The 19,030-nt window shown below is 45.6% G+C and overlaps 2 protein-coding genes and 1 non-coding gene across 7 annotated transcripts in view; all 3 read right to left on the bottom strand.

Moving 5' to 3' along the window:
* The window catches only part of LOC101008824 (coiled-coil domain-containing protein 144A-like), a 103,693-nt gene extending 94,720 nt beyond the window's left edge, over positions 1 to 8,973 (bottom strand). For all 3 annotated transcript variants that reach the window (XM_031656995.1, XM_031656997.1, XM_031656996.1), the window contains exons 1-2: positions 7,714 to 8,973; positions 4,134 to 4,204 (exon numbers count right to left, since the gene is read on the bottom strand). In XM_031656995.1, coding sequence (XP_031512855.1) covers positions 4,134 to 4,204; positions 7,714 to 8,060 — 418 coding nt within the window. In that variant the 5' untranslated portion in view covers positions 8,061 to 8,973. The remainder of the gene's footprint in view (positions 1 to 4,133; positions 4,205 to 7,713) is intronic.
* LOC116271213 lies at positions 5,292 to 5,396 on the bottom strand. Its single transcript, XR_004179634.1, has one exon. It is a non-coding gene; the product is annotated as a U6 spliceosomal RNA (small nuclear RNA).
* Positions 8,974 to 10,241: 1,268 nt separating the features above from the next.
* Positions 10,242 to 19,030, bottom strand: part of SPECC1 (sperm antigen with calponin homology and coiled-coil domains 1) — a 315,868-nt gene continuing 307,079 nt past the window's right edge. The window contains exon 15 of one of the 3 annotated variants that reach the window (XM_031656992.1): positions 10,242 to 15,288. In XM_031656992.1, coding sequence (XP_031512852.1) covers positions 15,199 to 15,288 — 90 coding nt within the window. In that variant the 3' untranslated portion in view covers positions 10,242 to 15,198. The remainder of the gene's footprint in view (positions 15,289 to 19,030) is intronic. The other 2 variants (XM_031656993.1, XM_031656994.1) reach the window with 2 other exon arrangements.

Here is a 19,030-nt window from a genome sequence, read left to right as displayed (position 1 = left end):
TTAGTAGAGACAGGGTTTCACCATGTTAGCCAGGATGGTCTCGATCTCCTGACCTTGTGATCTGCCCGCCTCAGCCTCCCAAAGTGCTGGGATTACAGGCGTGAGCCACCGCGCCCGGCTAAATCCCTGCTTTATACCATAACCAGAATGCCCTAATACTCAAATCTAATCATGTGACTCCCCAGCTCACAATTCTCCAATGAATCCCTACAGTAAACATTGCTGTCTCCCTACCCAATAGCAATTCCCTGTTCTGTCTTGCTGGAGAAACACACGTCTATTTGGATATCTATCATGCCAATAGCCCTCCCAACTCCAAAAGAAGAAATGATTATTCTAAGCTCATCACAATAATTACATTTGCTTTCCCAGTGCCTGGTTCAGGAATGAGCATGTGGTAGGACCCGGCCAATAAAATGTTACAGGAAGTCCACCACACACTTCTGAGTCTTCTCCCTAACTAAAAGAAACATGCAAAGAAAAGCCACCCTTTCAGCCTTCAGATAATGTCAGTGAGACCATAATGTTTGGAGCTGTTGCTAATTAGTCAGCCAAGAAAATGGACGTGAACAAAACACTGTGATATCACTGAACCGTCAGAAAACTCTGGTGCCTACTGTTTTAGCCACTGTTAATTAGGTCATCCAGTATTTTCAGCCCAAAGCATTCTGCCTGGTAAATTTCCCATGGCCTGCGGAAAAAGATCTACTTGTTTCTTTTTCTTTTTTCTTTTTTCTTTCTTTTTTTTTTTTTTGAGACAGACTCTTGCTCTGTCACCCAGGCTGGAGTGCAGTGGTGCAATCTCGGCTCACTGCAGCCTCTACCTCCCAGGTTCAAGCAATTCTCCTGCCTCAGCCTCTTGAGTAAATGGGACTACAGGCATGAGCCAGCACGCCTGGCTAATTTTTTTTTTTTTTTGTATTTTTAGTAGAGATGGGTTTCACCATGTTGGGCAGGATGGTCTTGATCTCCTGACCTCGTGATCCGCCCACCTTGGCCTCCCAAAGTGCTGGGATTACAGGCGTGACCCGCCACACCCAGCCTGAGATCTACTCATTTCTGTAGTATTAAAAAGTCTGGGCAGGGACTGGTGGCTCACGCCTGTAATGCCAGCAGTTGGGAGGCCAAGGCGTGTGGATCACTTCAGGTCAGGAGTTTGAGACCAACCTGTCAAACATGCTGAAACCCTGTCTCTACTAAAAATACAAAAATTAGCTAGGAATGGTGGCTCACGCCTATAATCCCAGCTACTTGGGAGGCTGAGGCACGAGAATCACTTGAACCCGGGAGGCGGAGGTTGCAGTGAGCCAAGAGAATGCCACTGCACTCCAGCTTGGGTGACAGAGTGAGACTTTATCTCAAAAAAAAAGTTGGTCATAAGCTTGCCTTAGGTATTCACTTCATTCCCAACCATTCGCATCTCATACGTTTTGCACTAGCAGAACTGAACTGTTCATAAACCTTGCAGCGTTCACTCAAGCATCTTACTTTTGCACTCGCTGCTCCTTCTGCCAAACACATAATCTTCTGCCCACATCATCCTTCTGCCTCTTTACCTAGAAAAGTTCTACTCATTCTGCATGTTTAACTTAAATCTTACCCACTTTTTTACAGCTTTCATTCCTCATCACATAAAGTGTCTGGCACATAGTTAACATAGTAAATGATCACTATACGCTTCCAGAGGGCATCTAGCACACAGTAGTAGGCATTGAATAAGTACTTCAGCAAATAATTAAAATGACAATGATAATAACAAGCTCCTGGGTTTTGTTTGCTTGCTTGTTTGTTTCTTTTTTGAGACAGGGTCTCACTCTGTTACCCAGACAGGAGTACAGTGGCATGATCATAGCTCACTGCAGCCTCAAACACACAGGCTCAAGCAATCCTCCCACCTCAGCCTCCCAGGTAGCTGGAAGTACAGGCACCTGCCACCATGCCCTGCTAATATTTTAGTATTTTTTTAAAAATTTAGTAGAGATGAGGTCTTGTCATGTTGCCCGGGCTGATCTCGAACTCCTGGGCTCAAGTGATCTTCCCATCTTAGCCTCCCAAAGTGCTGAGATTACAGGCATGTGCCATTGTGGCTGGCCCCAACGGTATGTTTAAATATTTGTATTCTGTAACATTAGAAAAAAATGCTTAGTATCTAAAAGACATTTGATAACTATTTAAGTGGACAAGTGAATAAATGATTGCCTTGAAAATTCTGTTAAAAAAGCACAGAAATTAAATAGAGAAAGCTCTATTATATTATGAGCACCTCAGGGACCAAAACTATGTCTATTTCAAGTTTGTCTCCCATGACTTGCAAAACCTAACTTAGAGAAGTTCTTTGATTAATATGTACTAAATTAAAGGTGTCCTCTAACAGTTCAGATTGTCCAATGCATTACGCATCACATCTCGGTAGCACAGAAGCATTTTTGTTATTGTGAAACATTTTTATACTTTTGTTATGATTTGTTGAGCCTCGAGTTGGGCTATTTGAATACGTATTATCATAATCTTTTGGCTAATGGTAACAATATATCTTGTTCTAACAAAATTACTGTTAACATAACAATTAACCAGCAGGTAGAAGAACACATCTTGTTCTAATGAAGTAAATAGACCTCATTCGATTTCCAATTAGGGGGAAAGTCAATAATAGTGAGACCTTGTTGGTTTGTAAGTATGTAATATGACCTGTTCTTCTCAACAAGGAATTGCTTTTCTGACTTCTGCACTCAGAAGGTATCTTTAAAAAATAATTTCCCATTAGTATTAGTGCACACTGGGTATGTTTTGCAGGTTGGTTTGTTTGTTTGGTTGGTTGGTTTTAAGACAGGGTCTCACTCTGTTATCCAGGTTGTGATCACAATCACAGATCACTGCAGCCTTGACTCCCAGGCTCAAGCAATGCTCCCATCTCCGCCTCCCAAGTAGCTGGGATTACAGGTGTGCACCAAAACACCCAGCTAATTTTTTATTTGTTTTTGTGGTCTCACTATGTCACCCACGCTGGTCTGGAACTTCTGGACGCAAGTGATCCTCCCACCTAGGCCTCCCAACGTGCTGAGACTACAGGTGTGGGCCAGCACACCTGGCCATTTCGCAGTTCTTATTGCCATTTGTTTATGGTGCCAGAAAGGTATTGCTGAGTTTCCAGTTCTGAAACTAATTTCTTTTTTTTAGTGACACAAATCACTATGTAATATAGTTAGCCTTTGAACAACACGCATTTGAACGGCAGGGGTCTGCTTATACGCAGATTTTCTCCCACCTGAGACAGCGAAGACCAATCTTCCTCCTCCTCCTTCTCCTTAGCCTGCCCAACTTGAAGACTATGATGAAGAGTTATATAATGATCCACTTGCATTTAATGAACAGTAAGCATATTTTTTCTTCCTTATGATTTTCTTAAGTTTATTTCTCTAGCTTTCTTTATTGTAAGAATACAGCATATTAATACATGTACCATACCAAACATCTTAAATGACTGTTTATGTTATCAATAAGGCTGTTGGTCTACAGTTGGCTCTTAGCAGTTATGTTCTTGGGGGGAGTCAAAAGCGACATAGTGAGACCACATCTCTACAAAAACAAATAAAAAATTCGCTGGGTGTTTTGGTGCACATCTGTAATCCCAGCTACTTGGGAGACTGAGATGGGAGGATATGCAGATTTTTGACTGCAGAGGGGATCAAGCATCCCTAAATTCCACGTTGTTAAGGGTCAACTGTGATTGATATTTACTAAACATAAGTCATTTATTTTAAAAATTCAATAGAAGTTCTAATTTCATAACAAGTCTAATTCATTATAATGTGACTATAAAGAAAACATACAACTTACTAACTTAAAAATATCTTTTTCTTATATATACAAAAATATCATAGAGGATTTTAGGGACCATTATTAAATACATTTTTTTCAGACTAGCTGGTTTGAAAAAAATAAATGACCTGCAATTAACTTTTTAAATAACTGTGAGATCTAACCTACCAAGAAAGAAATTAACAGAAAAATATACAACAACTTACACACACAGGGATTTTTTTAACCTGCTCTTTCATGATCAAAACTTCCTTATTCTTACTTTTTTATCTATGGTAGGACCACCAAAAATAAGTCACTATCGAAAGTCTTACCTGGATTGTTATTTGGAGGAAGACTTTCAGGTGACTGTTCCATCTTACATTTAGGAATTAGGTGCCGAAGGCTATGGATAAAAATGTAATAAATGAAATTACTATTTTAAAACAAATATATTAAATTTTTAGAGTGTTTCAAACAATATCAGAGTTAATATCAGAACTTTAATTATCCTACATGCTTCCATTTGTGAGTTCTACCAACTTCTCTAAGCTACTAAAGAAGAAAAGAAGATAAATTACTCATGAATTGAAGGCAGTATAGCTCAGTAAATTAACTCACATTAGTTTGGCATAATGGAAAATGTCCTAGCTCTATTACCAGCAGCTATTTGTTCTCTGACAAGTTGCTTCTCTTAGGCTCAACATATTCTTCTAAAAAGCAAGGATTTTACTGCCTTTTTTCACTAGGTTGTTAAAGATTTTTAATGACATCATGTTTTGTAAATGCTCAGAGAAACAGTGAAGCAATGAAATAATTTGTTCTTGAGCTTTATTGCTGAAACTGTTTTGGAATTGCAAATAAAACCCAATGTGTATTTTTTCAGAGGTTCTCATATTCAAACGTTGCGGTTTTCTGAAATTGTTATTAAGTTCTAGTTTTGCTTATTAGTTGTTCTGTTCTTTGTGGCTTATAATTTGGGGCATCACAGCTATTTTCCAAATCATAGTTTCTAACTAAATTCACTTGTAAATATATTATTTCATCAAACTAGATAACATCACTGTCCACTATTACTGAGCTCATCAATCACGCCAAGGGCAGAAAGCTAACAGATGTCAAGACCTAGCCTGAACTCTTGTTCCACACAGACTCAAACTCTGAATCGGTAGATCTTTGTTAGAACAATGCTCAATCCCCATCTTCATCTCCAACTGACATGGAAAATAACATTCTACTTTTATTTTTTGGTTTCAGTTCCATGAAAGAGATGCAAGTTGACATTCTCTCATTTCTGAGATACATACTAACAATATATTTGCACACAATATCCCACGTTACTCACCTCCATTCTCACTCCATAGATCACCTTACTGCATATTTTTGTAGTGAAAAATCACAAAGTTAATATTAGGTGACACCCAGTTTGCTTTGACTCATACTGTCTCTTTGGAGCAGTCAGCGAATAGTCAAATGAACTTTCACTAACTGCACAAAATATGAACCACTTCGCAAATCTGTGCATCATCCTTATGCAGGGGTCATGCTAATTTCCTCTGCATTTTATTCCAATTTTAGTATATGTTTGCTGCTGAAGCAAGTGCAAAGCTCTCTTTTTATACATGGATACTCATGAGTCATGGATGAGGCTTAGTTAGCTCTGTTAAATCCAACTAACATACTTGAGACTCAGAATTCTGGTGATGGCTTCCTGCCACAGCTCTGGGAAAGGATAATATGAGACCTTCCATGATCTAAGAAAAGGTATCATACTGGATATAAAGGGGCCTCAGCATACAGATCTAGTAGCAATGACAAAAGGAAACTCATCTCTTTCTGCAACATTATTTGAACTGAACCCCGAGGGCATAAAGGATAACTTAACGTGAAGGTCTCGGCTACGTCTAGGCTGAGATTAAAAGCATAACAAATTTTTAAAACAAAATAATTCTTACTTTGATTTTCAAAAATACTTTAAGCCAAAGGAAACTCAGGATTCAAAAGAATAGGTATGGCTCATTTTATTAAATACTTAGATTTATAGAATGCATGTAAATCAGGCATTTCCAATTATTAATATTAGTGTATAAGACTGTTATACATTTTCAAAAGGCACTTAAAGGTTACCTTTCACTATTTTCTACCTTCAGAAATGCTTTTCTTTGAAAGGAGGGAGAAAAAGTTTCCACTGAGATTAAGTCATCACACTCCAATTTTAAATCTCTCAGTTTACTCAGGCTGGACAGCAGGCTGGAGTGCAGTGCCGCAATCTTAGCTCACTGTAACCTCTGCCTACCGGGTTCAAGCGATTCCCCTGCCTCAGCCTCCAGAATAGCTGGGACTACAGGCGCGCACCACCACACCCAGCTAATTTTCGTATTTTTAATAGAGATGGGGTTTCACCATGTTGGCCAGGATGGTCTCTATTGCTTGACCTCATGATCCGCCCACCTTCACCTCCCAAAGTGCTGGGATTACAGGCGTGAGCCACCACGCCCGGCCAACATTTTTATTATTATTATTATTATTATTTTGAGACGATGTCTTACTCTATCACCCAGGCTGGGGTACAGTGGCGCGATGTTGGCTCACTGCAACCTCCGCCTCCTGGGTTCAAGCGATTCTTCTGCCTCAGCCTCCCAAGTAGCTGGGATTACAGACGCATGGCACTATGCCTGGTTAATTTTTGTATCTTTAGTAGAGACGGGGTTTCACCATGTTCATCAGGCTGGTATCGAACTTCTGACCTAGTGATCCGCCTGCCTCGGTCTCCCAAAGTGATGGGATTACAGGCATGAGCCACTGTGCCAACATTAAGTTTTTAAGGATGGAAGGAACCTGAGCGAAAGTAGAACATGTCTGCTATATAATAGGTATTCAGCTTATGTTTCAATAAATTCTCAATAAATTGAGAAAATGGATAAACACATTTGGGAAGGGCAATTTTTTTTTTTTTTTTTGAGACGGAGTCTCGCTCTGTAGCCCAGGCTGGAGTGCAGTGGCCGGATCTCAGCTCACTGCAAGCTCCGCCTCCCGGGTTCACGCCATTCTCCGGCCTCAGCCTCCCGAGTAGCTGGGACTACAGGCGCCCGCCATCTCGCCCGGCTATTTTTTGTATTTCTTAGTAGAGACGGGGTTTCACTGTGTTCACCAGGATGGTCTCGATCTCCTGACCTCGTGATCCGCCCATCTCGGCCTCCCAAAGTGCTGGGATTACAGGCTTGAGCCACCGCGCCCGGCCCGGGAAGGGCAATTTTTTTTGTTTTTTTGTTTTGTTTTGTTTTGTTTTGTTTGGAGTCTGGCTCTGTCGCCCAGGCTGGAGTGCCGTGGCACGATCTCGGCTCACTGCAAGGTCCGCCTCCCGGGTTCACGCGATTCTTCTGTCTCAGCCTCCCGTGTAGCTGGGACTACAGGCGCCCGCCACCACGCCCGGCTAATTTTTATTCTTTGTATTTTTAGTAGAGACAGGGTTTCACTGGTGTTAGCCAGGATGGTCTCGATCTGCTGACCTCGTGATCCACCCGCCTCAGCCTCCCAAAGTGCTGGGATTACAGGCGTGAGCCACCGTGCCCGGCCGGGAAGTGCAATATTTATTTATTTATGTATTTATGTATTTATTTATTATTTTGAGACGGAGTCTCGCTCTGTTGCCCAGGTTGGAGTGCAGTGGCGCGATCTCAGCTCACTGCAGGCTCCACTGCGGGGAAGTACAATATTTTTCAAGAAAACTGCAGTAAAGTAAAGCAACACATTTGCAATAGTAATAATCATTTATATGTTCTCCCGTCTCACTAAGAGACCTGGGCCCCTGACCCCTCTGAGGTTTCCCCTCCCGGGTGCCATGGGGCCTGCGGGCACCAGAAAGCCGGGGTCCCCAACAGGACGGCGCGAGTGCCTCCTTCGCCTGGCCATTACCTCTCTTTCCTATCCCTCTTGTTCACGCCAGGGTCTCCAGGAGCCAGGACGCGCTCCACCCCAGGGACGTCGCCTGACCAGGCAGCTCTGTGGAGCTCGCAGAGATCTTCCAGGCGGACGTCGTGCTGGGGCTGGTCTAAGGCGCCCTCAACGTGCTCGCTGTCGCTGCCCGCGCTGTCGCTTAACCAGCTGGAGTCTGAGGACCACCGGTCCCCCTGGTAGCTTAAGGACAACTGGTCCTCCTGGCTCCGGACGCTCCCGACGCTAGGGGTCTTCCTCATGGCGGAGACTGTCGGTTTCGGAGACCCCTCAGACCCTCCCCGCTTTTCTCCACCCCTGGAGGTCATCAGTAGAGAGCTACTGCCTCGGCCACAACCTCTCAGCAGGAAAGCTCGCGGTTTCCAATCTGTGAAAGGAGCACCGCCAAGCCAGAAATGCCAAGCCAAGCGATCACTGCCACGCCAAGCCAAGCGAGCACCGCCAAGCCAAGCAACAACCGCCAAGCCTCGCGGGTAAGGCCAAGCCACGCGGATAAGGCCAAGCCACGCGGATAAGGCCAAGCCAATCCGTTATACACCAGTGCGCCTGCGCACCTGGGACGTCACTGCAACTGTAGCTCCAGCCTCCCCCAAAAAAACTCCTTTGCCTGCAGGTGGCGCTGCAGCTCCGGCGCCGGCCTGGGCTGGCGGGTGGTCCCTGGGAGGGTTCGGGGTGGCAGCGCCCAGCCTGCCTGTCATGAGTGACGCCTCACAGAGCCGCTGGCGCACCTGCTCCTCCGCTTGCTCTGTTCGGGGGTGCCGGCCAGTTCCCGCCCCTGTGCCGCCATCGCTTGGCCGCTCCTGGCTTGGCCACCGCAGCGAAGTTGCCCCAGGGTCCGCGCTGCCAGGATGCAAGCGGAATCGGATGGCTGGGTCAGAGCCGGCTGTCCACCAGGCGGGAAGGGCAGTCCGACGCCACTGCCCGCCTAGCTTCTACTCGGCCTGCGCCTGGAGCCAGGGACCAGCTCTGGGCATTCCGCTGCCTTAGGATGGGGCCGAGCAGCCGCTGCCACCCTGTGCCGCAGCCGCCGCGCACATCTGCCCAGGGGCAGTGCGGCTGGCGACTCGGGCGGGTCGGGGAAGGCCAGGTGCCACCGGGGTTGCTCGCCTCTAGTCGATCCTGACTGTGCAGCCCGCCAGCACCAATGAAATTTAAGAAAAGTGACGGCCGAGCACGGTGGCTCACACCTGTAATCCCAGCACTTTGGGAGGCCAAGGCGGGCGGATCCCTTCAGGTCAGGAGTTCGAGGCCAACCTGGCCAACATGGTGAAACCCTGTCTCTACTAAAAATACAAAAATTTGCTGGGCGTGGTGGCGCGCGCCTGTAGTCCTAGCTACTTGGGAGGCTGAGACAGGAGAATCCCTTGAACCTGGGAGGCAGAGGTTGCAGGGAGCCGAGATCGCGCCACCGAACTCCAACCTGGGCTACACGGCAAGACTGTCTCAAAAAAAGAAAAAGAAAAAAGAAAAAACGAAAAAGTGTCAAAGGAGAATCTAGAGAGCACTCAAATACTAATTCTTGAGGACAATTAAGACAGACAGCATTATGAAAAACAGATTTTGTCACTGAAGCCTCAGGGCTTCAGCCTAGATCCTAAGCTGCTCACCCACAAAAAGCCAGTCACTGAGATGAGGATTTCCAAGGAAGAAGGCTTTAGTCAGGTGCAGCAGCCGAGGAGATGGGAGCTCAGTCTCAAATCCATCTCTCTGACCAACGAAAATTAGGGATTTGTAGTATAGCAAGGAAGAAATGTAACTATGTATAAGAAAACATGAACTAGGGAGGGGTAAGGAAGCAATCGTTTAAAAAAGTATCTTCGGTCGTGCTTGGTGGCTCCGGCCTGTAATCCCAGCACTTTGGGAGGCCGAGACGGGCAGATCATGAGGTCAAGAGATCCAGACCATCCTGGCCAACATGGTGACCCCCGTTCTCTACTAAAAATACAAAGATTAGTTGGGTGTGGTGGCATGTGCCTGTAGTCCCAGCTACTCCGGAGGCTGAGGCAAAAGAATCGCTTGAATCTGGGAGGCAGAGGTTTCAGTGAGCCGAGATTGTGGCACTGCACTCCAGCCTGGCGGCAGGGCTAGACTCCGTCTCAAAAAAAAAAAGTTCTTCACCTTGCCTCCTCAATCTTGGCATAATTCCCCCCTGCGAGTGGTTTCTGGGGTCTCAGTTGGCATTTAGTCACACGTATGACATTGCACATATTGTGTGCACATCTGCACAGCTCAGCAGTGTCCTGGGTAGGCCTTGAAGGGTGATCTTCATATGAGCCTGTGGCCTCAGCAAGAAAGCTGTACACGGGAAGCAGAGGAGCCAGCAGGAGCCCAGTCCTCTGCCGAAAATTCCAGCACCACCCGCAAGAGCAGCTGCCATGGAGATTGTGACCCAACACGGAATATATGCATGAAGATGCTGGTTTGAAAACACTCAGTGTAAGCATGGCACTTTGAAAAAATATTAATGATAAATGTCACTGAGAAAAAAATGAGAAACAAAATATATTTATTAGAAATATTACAGTCATTTATCATACACTTTCCTGGGAATAAATACATCTAATTAGCATGTCATATCCTAACACTGCTGAGTACAATCTAGTGTGGTCTTTACAGACATGACGAGGCCACAGATGTATCAACTACAGTCAACTAATGTAGTTAAAATTAGTGTGCTACTCAGTATGCTACAGATATAGCAAAATTCTAACCTGGTTCAGAGTGAAATGCCCAGTGAATTGAGGCAACTGTAGATATTCAAAATGCTTCTAAAAAGGCTGTGAGGTTATGTCCTTTACTGCATGTCATTGGTAGGTCATCTCAAAATGGCACTCGAGCTTTGGAAGGGTGAGAGCTATTGCTAGATTTGCATAGATGCAGGGGGTCTGCATCTATGGGCCCCAGTCCTCCATCTCCACAAGCCGCCCCTCAGTGCGGGAGAGGAGGAGGAGGCTAAGGGAGTCTCTGTAACATTTGTGGACAGTAGGGAAGAGAGCATGGCAGAGATTCCTCACCGCTGGATGGCTTGTGCCCTGGGGATGTGTGTTTTTATCTAACACCCACCGGCATCTACTTGGGTTGGTCTCTACAAAAGCTGTGAAACAACAACGGAAAGAAAAAGGAAAACAAAAGACATATTATTTTTGAAATGAGAAGGGGCTAGGACAAGAGAAGCTCCTGAGAATGTTATCCCCACAGGGCAGGGGCCGGGGGCTACCCTCAGACAAGGAAAATTCAATCCATGTTTGATGCAGAGGACAGCGACTTCTCGCCTTGAAAAACTCCCCTACTCTACTGGGGCTCGCATTTTGCAGCTGTCTTTCATGTAAAAATTATGCATTAAAAAAAGGATCTTCAGAACCACCAAAGAATTTTAAATGACTGTACTGGCTGAGGGAAGATGGAAAGAAATGTGGCTGGTATACAGGCCTCTGAAAGCCTCAGGACAGATACTGGGAATGGCACGCTCTGCTGAGAACAGGAAATGTAAGATGCTGACCTTGTTTTCCCAGTTTACCAACTTTCCACCTTCACCTGGTGCTCAGAGGTCTGTTAAAAACAGACCTAAAAACCCTACCCCTTGGCCTAGCTGGGGTGGGGACTGCCTCCCCCAGGTCCTGCGCCTCCACACGCCAGTGGATGGCTTGGGGGAGCCCTACTAGCTGCTGTGCTAGAAGGCCTATTCCTGGACTCCTGAGGCCATCAGTCACAGTTCCAGGACCCCAGCAGAACCTGCCCTTCCCCGAAACACCACCTGTATTTCTTTTCTTTTTCTGTGTGTGTGTGTGTGTGACAGGGCCTCACTCTTTTGCCCAGGCCAGAGTGCAGTGGCACAAACACGGCTTACTGCAGCCTCAAACTCCTGGGCTCAAGTGCTGCTCCCACCTGAGCCTCCCAAGCAGCTGAGACTACAGGTGCCTGTCATTGTACCCAGCTAATTTAAAAAAAAAATTTGGGCCAGGCGCCGTGGCTCACCCCTATAGTCCCAGCCCTTTGGGAGGTTGAGGCAGGCATATCACTTGAGGTCAGGAGTTCGAGACCAGCCTGGTCAACATGGTGAAACTGTTTCTACTAAAAATACAAAAATATGCCAGGCATGGTGGCACATTCTTGTAATCCCAGCTACTCAGGAGGCTGAGGCAGGAGAATCGCTTGAACCTGGGAGGCAGAGGTTGTAATGAGCCAAGATCACACCATTCTAGCTTGGGTGACAAAGTGAGATGCTCTCTCAAAAAAAAAAAAAAGAAAAGAAAAGAAAAAAGAAAAAAATTTTTTTTTTGTAGAGTCAGAGGTCTTCCCATGTTGCCCAGGCTGGTCTCCTACTCCTGGGCTCAAGCAATCCTCCCACCTCAACCTCCCAAAGTGCTGGGATTACAGGCATGAGCCACCATGCCTCACCACCATGTGTGTTTCTATGGACAGGACATGGCATTCCTCTTCTACATGCACACCCACTGGCAAAAAAAAAAAATGGTAGTCGGGAAAACTGCTTGAGTTGTAAAAATAAATTGCACATGGCCTTTCATGTTTCTGTCCTTCTTTTTAACCTAAAGAGAGCAGGATACAGACAAAAATGGGGGAGTTTGGCCACAGTCATTGGCAACTTGGGCTCCCATTGGAGAGGGGCTGGTATGGCCCCAGCGGGGCAGGAGGGAAACCACACCCTTGCTCAGAGCTGGTTCTGGATGGTTCACACGTAATCACTCAAAATGGAGCCAATCACAGGCCGGATGTGGTGGTTCACCTGAGTAAGCTGAAATTGCACCACTGGCACTCCAGCCTGGGTGACACAGCAAGACTCTTATCAAACAAAAACAAAAACAAAAACAAACAAACAAAAAAACAGCCAGGTTCGGTGGCTCATGCCCATAATCCCAGCACTTTGGGAGGCTGAGGCAAGTGGATAACCCGAGGTCAGGAGTTTGAGACCAGCTGGGCCAACACGGTGAAACCCCCCCCTCTACTAAAAATACAAAAAAATTAGCTGGGTGTGGTGGTGGGCACCTGTAATCCCAGCTACATGGGAGGCTGAGGCAGGAGAATCGCTTAAACACGGGAGGCAGAGGTTGCAGTGAGCTGAGACGGTGCTATTGCCCTTCAGCGTGGGAAATAAGAATGAAACTCCATCTCAAAATAAATAAGTAAAAATAAAAATAAAAAACAGAACCAAAAATAAAAAACAGAAAACACCCACTCCCACTCCAGGCATCCCAAGACAGCAACTGCTTCCCCACATACAACCCTGGAGTAATTCCAGCTTAAATCTAACAACCAGCAGCTCAACTCACCTACTTGGGATATTACTTTCCCCCACTTTAATGGTGGGTAAAGTACAAGTACAGGGTTAATAAAAAATGCTTCAGACAAGTGCCTGAAGCAGCAGAAGTAATAACTTTCAGGTTGAATTGGTTGTGACTATGTGTCAAGTTTCATTTAAATACAAAGGCATGGGTGATGTAATGACCATCGCCAAACAGCTGCTCAAGAGCTCCAGGCTGCCTGCCTTGTGGCTGCCAGGGAAAGGTGTCCACCCCCTCAGTGGTACTCCATGCAGCTGTGCTTCAGTCGCCTAAAGAACTTTCAAAACATGTAGACTGCATCTCTGGTCCCATTCCAGACATTCTGAAGTCAACCAACTAGGGCAGCCAAGAGTGTTTTCAAAAGGGTCCGCTGGAGGTTCTGACGCAGAGCTGCGGCTGGGATGCACTAACAGGGTTGGGGTCCTGTTAGTCTCAAGGTGGCTTGAGACTCAGAGATCCGCTGACCCGTGCGGCCCAGCTGCCACCTCTGCAAAGGTCTGACTTGGAGGAGGGGACTGAGCTCCTACCTCTCCAGGAATGGTCAGGGGTTGCACCTGCAGCCTCTAGAACCTGGCTCTGAACCAATGGCTCAGATCAGCAATCAGAATGTACTTTGAGTAGTAATGGCAGTCACTGTCATTCTCGGTGACACACTGGAAGGATGATCCTTTGTTGGAGGGGCACTAATGGGCAATTTGGCACTGAAAACAGCAAGGGATGGGCATTACCTATTTCCCTCAACCACCTGTGTGAGCCATGCCCTCACTCACTGTGTAGTGCACACAGATCTGCCCAGAAGAATGCCACAGAGCCACCAGATGGGCACCCGGGCCGGACCAAGCACTTCCGAGGGACTGGGGCGGCTCTGTTGCCACTTGAGGTGACCAGTAGGGTGCCAGGGCAATTGCATTCTTCTTCGTTAAGTATAAATGGGCCTTCACCGCCCACCCCTAAGGGCTTCTTTTTCCCATGCGGATATAAGAGGCCTGGGGAAGCACTAAAGGCCACATCAGTCCAGAGCTGAAATACTGTCCGGATTTGCTGTCAGCCCAGCATCCCCAGAGGCACACACCCTCAGCCTGCTCCACCCCGCAAAGCAGACACAGGCCATTCACACACGTGTGACCTCCTGTCAAGTTCTGTGGGGGACAAGCCTGTGTGGGTGTGAATGGGAGTGTGAAGAACGGAAGGACAAAGGTGCGGGGGATGAGGACTGCAGTTTCTCTAGTGTGAAAGCCACCGGCTGCTGCGGAGCACACAGACTGCGGTGGCAGAGGTGTGGGGCGCCTCCCAGGGGCTCCAGTAAAGCAGCCAGGGGCTCCCTTGCATTCTCACAGGCTTTCCTTTTGCTACAATGAATCAAATAAGGGACTGTGAGAGCTAAAAGTGAATCAAGTTCTAGGTGTTAATATTGTTACCTAGAACTCCCATCTTTCCCCGAATGGCTGAGTGCGCACGTTTCCAGATTGCCCTGGAACAAACGTTTATTTTTTGTGTTTTGTTGTTTTCTTTTTTGGGGGGGAGGGGGGAAGGGAGGGTTCACAAGGGCAAAGTTTTGTTTTTTGTTTATTGTTTTTTGGGACAGGGTCTGGCTCTTTCACACAGGCTGGAGTGCAGGGGTATGCTCACAACTCACTGCAGCCTTGGACTCCTGGGCTCAAATGATCCTGCTGCCTTGGCTTCCTAAAGTGCTGGGATTACAGCCACGAGCTACCACACCGAGCCAAGGGCAAAGGTTTCATAAAGGCAAAGCCAGGATATTTTTAACAACAGCAACCAAAAGACTGATTTAGAGATGCTCTTTGTCTGAAATTCTGCAGATGATGTGTTCAGTCACCCAATGGAATCAGCAAAACAAGCCTGGGTGTGGGGTCTTGGTCTGGAAGGAGGGAGGCTGGGCTCTTTAGAAGCATCCCATGGGAGATCAAAGAGTCCCCAGTTTACAGTCCAGCTGCGTTTGCATTTGAGACAGGTACACAGTGGGACCTACTCTTTCCTATTTGGGTGTTGGTCCACTTGGATTGAGCCTGCCTCTGAAGTCTAGGCAGCTGGGTGGTGGGCAGAGCAGGGTCAGTGGACAGTGATCAGGCGCTTCCAGGACAAGCTGCAGCAGGTGGCAGTGGTGGCTGCTCCAGGCCCTCCATGGTTACGTCTCAAAGTACTTGTAGATTTGGGCCACGTACTGCATCACGCTCTGCCAGTCAGGCCGGTCCGTGTACAGCATCTCACTGAGTTCCTGCAGGGGAAGGGAATGGGGGATAGATCACAAGTCAGAACATCACAGACCTCTTCCCCTCAAGGACTTCAATCCAGTTGAGTTAGGGCTTACGCTGCCTGGAAACCCTCCACTTACACAGACAGAATGTGAAGACCAGCACAGGTGGTGCTGAAAACGATGGGTTAAAAGGCCTTTTCCTCTCACTTATTCAGGAGATACTGTCTCTTTCCAAAATTGGAAAACATGACCTCCACCACTTTCATCTTTTAACCATATGACAGCATTTTAACAAGTTTTGAAAAGCAAAACTCACCCATAATTTCACTATTAAAATGACTTCCAAGTTTCTAAATTACATTTGAAGCCACCTCTAATTCCCCAGGCTCCCAGCACAGTGCACGTGCTATTATGTGGGCTGTGCTATTACGTGCGCTGAGCATTTCACACCCGGGTCCCTGTGCTCTGTGCCATTGTGTGGGCTGCCATTCTAGTGGATGCGCACTGACCAGGGAAACTGCTGTCCAACAAGGGACATGGCGTGCTGTGTATGCTCACCTCGTCAGCACCACAGACTTTGCAATCAGGATCTTTGTGCAGTATCATCTTCTTCTGTCGAACTAGTCCCTCAAGATAACTTCCTAAGAGTAGGATTATCACAAAAGCCTTGAACCAATTTCAAATGCAACCATTTATTTTACCAGCATTAAGTGTTACCATTTAACATGTTTTTGTTGTTGTTGTTATTTAACATAGTTTGGTGATTTTTTGGCTTATTTTTATTTTTACTTTTGCTAATTTGCTGGTTTTTACTATTTTTGTTCATTTCGCAAGTAAGCTTATAATAAGCATGCATAATGTCCAGGCCAGAAAGGGAAGGGCAAGAAGGTGGGCATCTTGTCAGGCTCTCAGTCAAACTTTTCTGAAATTTGTGCCACTGGACATATTTAATAATGAACTTTGGGATTGAATTAGGATTCCTGTGTGGTTACAAGAGAATAGTAGGAAAGGACCCTGATGTAAAGCCAGAAGCAGAGATGCCATGGAAGTAAGGCTGAACTTAGCACATCCGTTCCTGGGCGTTGACAAAGCTGGCTGAGGCTGTTAATGAGCCATTCGTCCCAATTCAACATCTGAACAGACTTCACCTATTCTGCTCCCTGGTGATGCTAAAAACTTATCAGCATATCATTAATCATGGGAAAGGAGTGGAAGAGGAGTTGGTAGAACATTCCATGCAGGTACACCTAGAACAATTTTAAAAGAAAAACAAACTTCCACAGAATACAAGGATAGAATGTGTCCTTCTACCTACACTGCTGTAGTCATGACTGCACAGAGACTGAGGCCTGGCAAGCTAAAATCCTTACCAAGGCGGGTTGCTAACATGACTTACAGAAAGGAAGTGATGAAGAATTGGGCATGCAATTTGGGAGACAGATGAGCTCTGGGAAAAGAAGGGATGCCTACAAACACAAGAGAGATGGCACACTGCACACTTTCCTCTGTATGATGGGAAGGGTGTGTCTTTAATCTCAGAGAGGACTCAGAAGTCCAGTCAATATTGACAGTTTTGAGCAGACTATTTTACACGCTTGAACTTCATAACTGAACTAAAAATATTTAGTACATTGTTAACATATTTGAGAATTTGTGAAAAGATATTTTGTACATTTCAGAAGACAGAGTATGCCGCATTAGTAACAATCTTAAAGTCCATGACATTTCTTTGAATTAGTAGTTAGGACCCTCCAAAAGATACCAGACCCAGATGATTTCACTCGTGAATTCTACTGAATACTTAAGAAAGAAATAATACCAATTCTATACAACCTCTTCAACAAATGGAAGAGGAGAGAAGAGTTCCCAACTCATTCTATGATCCCAGCATTATCCTGATACCAAAACTAGACACAAACATTACAGGAAATCTACATGCCAATTTCTCATGAGTACACAATCTATTAACCTATAAAAGTATAATAAATCATGATCAAGTGAGGTTCATCCCAGGAACACAAGGCTGGTTTAACATTCATAAACTGATGTAATTCATCACATTAACTAACTGAATGAGAAAAACCAGATGATCAAATCAACAGATGAAGAAAAAGCATCACACAAAATTCCACAATCAAGACAGTTTTTATATGTGGTAACTCTCAACAAACTAGGAACAGAAGGGAACCTCTTTCACCTAATAAAGGATATGTTTAAAAAACCAACAGCTGACATCATACTGAATGGTGAAAGACTTGAACACTCCCCCCATAAAATCAGAAACAAGGCAAGGATGCCCTTTCTCATCTGTCCTATTTAAAACTGTACTGGACAGTAATCCCAGCACTTTGGGAGGCCGAGGCGGGTGGATCACCTGAGGTCAGGAGTTCAAGACGGGCCTGGCAAACATGTTGAAACTCCATCTATACTAAAAATACAAAAAACTTAGCCAGGCATGGTGGCAGGTGCCTGCAATCCCACTTACTCTGGAGGCTGAGGCAGGAGAATCACTTGAACCCGGGAGGCAGAGGTTGCAGTGAGCCGAGACCACGCCATTGCACTCCAGCCTGGGTGACAGAGCAAGCCTCCATCTCAAAATCAAAAACAAAAACAACAAAAAAACCGTCCTGGAAGTTCTAGCTAGTGCAAAACAGCATGAAAAAGAAACAAATGGCATGCAGATTGGAAAGGGAGATATAAAACTGCCTTTATTTGCAGACATGATTGTTTAGAAAATCCCAAAGCATTTAGACACAGGTTTAGCTAAGTCTCAGGATACAAAGTTAGTATACAAAAGTCAATTGCTGTCCTATATACCGATTGAACAAATGCATTTTGTAATAAGAAAAACAATACCATTTACAATAGTACCAAAAAAAAAAAAAAAAAAAAAAAAAAAAAAAAAAAAAAAAATAAGGTCTAAATCTAACAAGATATGTCCAGAAGGCAGACACAGCTGTCAGGGTGGTTGAGGGCATGGGCTCTGGAGCTGCCTGCCTGGCCTTGCCTCTTGCCTTTCCTGCTCAAAAGCCATGTGCCTCAGTTTCCTCCTGTAGAGTGCATCCACCTCGCAGGACCTCCATGATGGTCCAACAAGTCCATACATGAAAAATGCCCAGAATGGTAAACAGTAAATACATACAGTAAATATGAAAAAAAAATGCTTTTCACACAATAAAGCACAAATTCGCTATTTAAGCACAGCTCATCATGTTTACGCTTGCAGAGTAGGCCCAGCCATGCCTCAGGAATTGCTGTGTGGTGACCTCCCTCCACGGGGGCATGCCAGCACCCAGTCCTGCAGCGGCTGTCCTGGTGGGCATGCTGGCACGCAGTGAGCAACAGCCCTCATGGACTACATGGCCTGGTAAAGACACAGCAGCCCTGGGGACACATGTTTTGGCTGTTTTTATGACAGTGATGTCACATATCCTTCCTCACCTAATTCCTTTTCTGGGGAGTTGCTCACACCTGCAATTGGGCTGACTAAGATGCTCTCCTTACATGGTGGCTGAGGAAGAACACTTTCTAATATCTGGGGAACACTACAGAGCTTCACTTTTAAAGATCTCATCATCTCACACCAGTCAGATGGCTATTGATAAAAAGTCAAAAAGTAACAGATGCTGACAAGGCTGTGGAGAAAAGGGAATACACTCTTTGTGGAAATGTAAATTAGTTCAGTTACTGTGGAAGGCAATTTGGAGATTTCTCAAAGAACTTAGAACTACCATTTGACCCAGCAATCCCATTACTGGGAATA

Source organism: Papio anubis, chromosome 17 (assembly GCF_008728515.1).
Source record: "Papio anubis isolate 15944 chromosome 17, Panubis1.0, whole genome shotgun sequence".
In the NCBI taxonomy this organism is placed as follows: domain Eukaryota; kingdom Metazoa; phylum Chordata; class Mammalia; order Primates; family Cercopithecidae; genus Papio; species Papio anubis.
The sequence above is the reverse complement of the archived record's forward strand: the minus strand, read 5'-3'. Positions and strand labels throughout refer to the sequence as shown.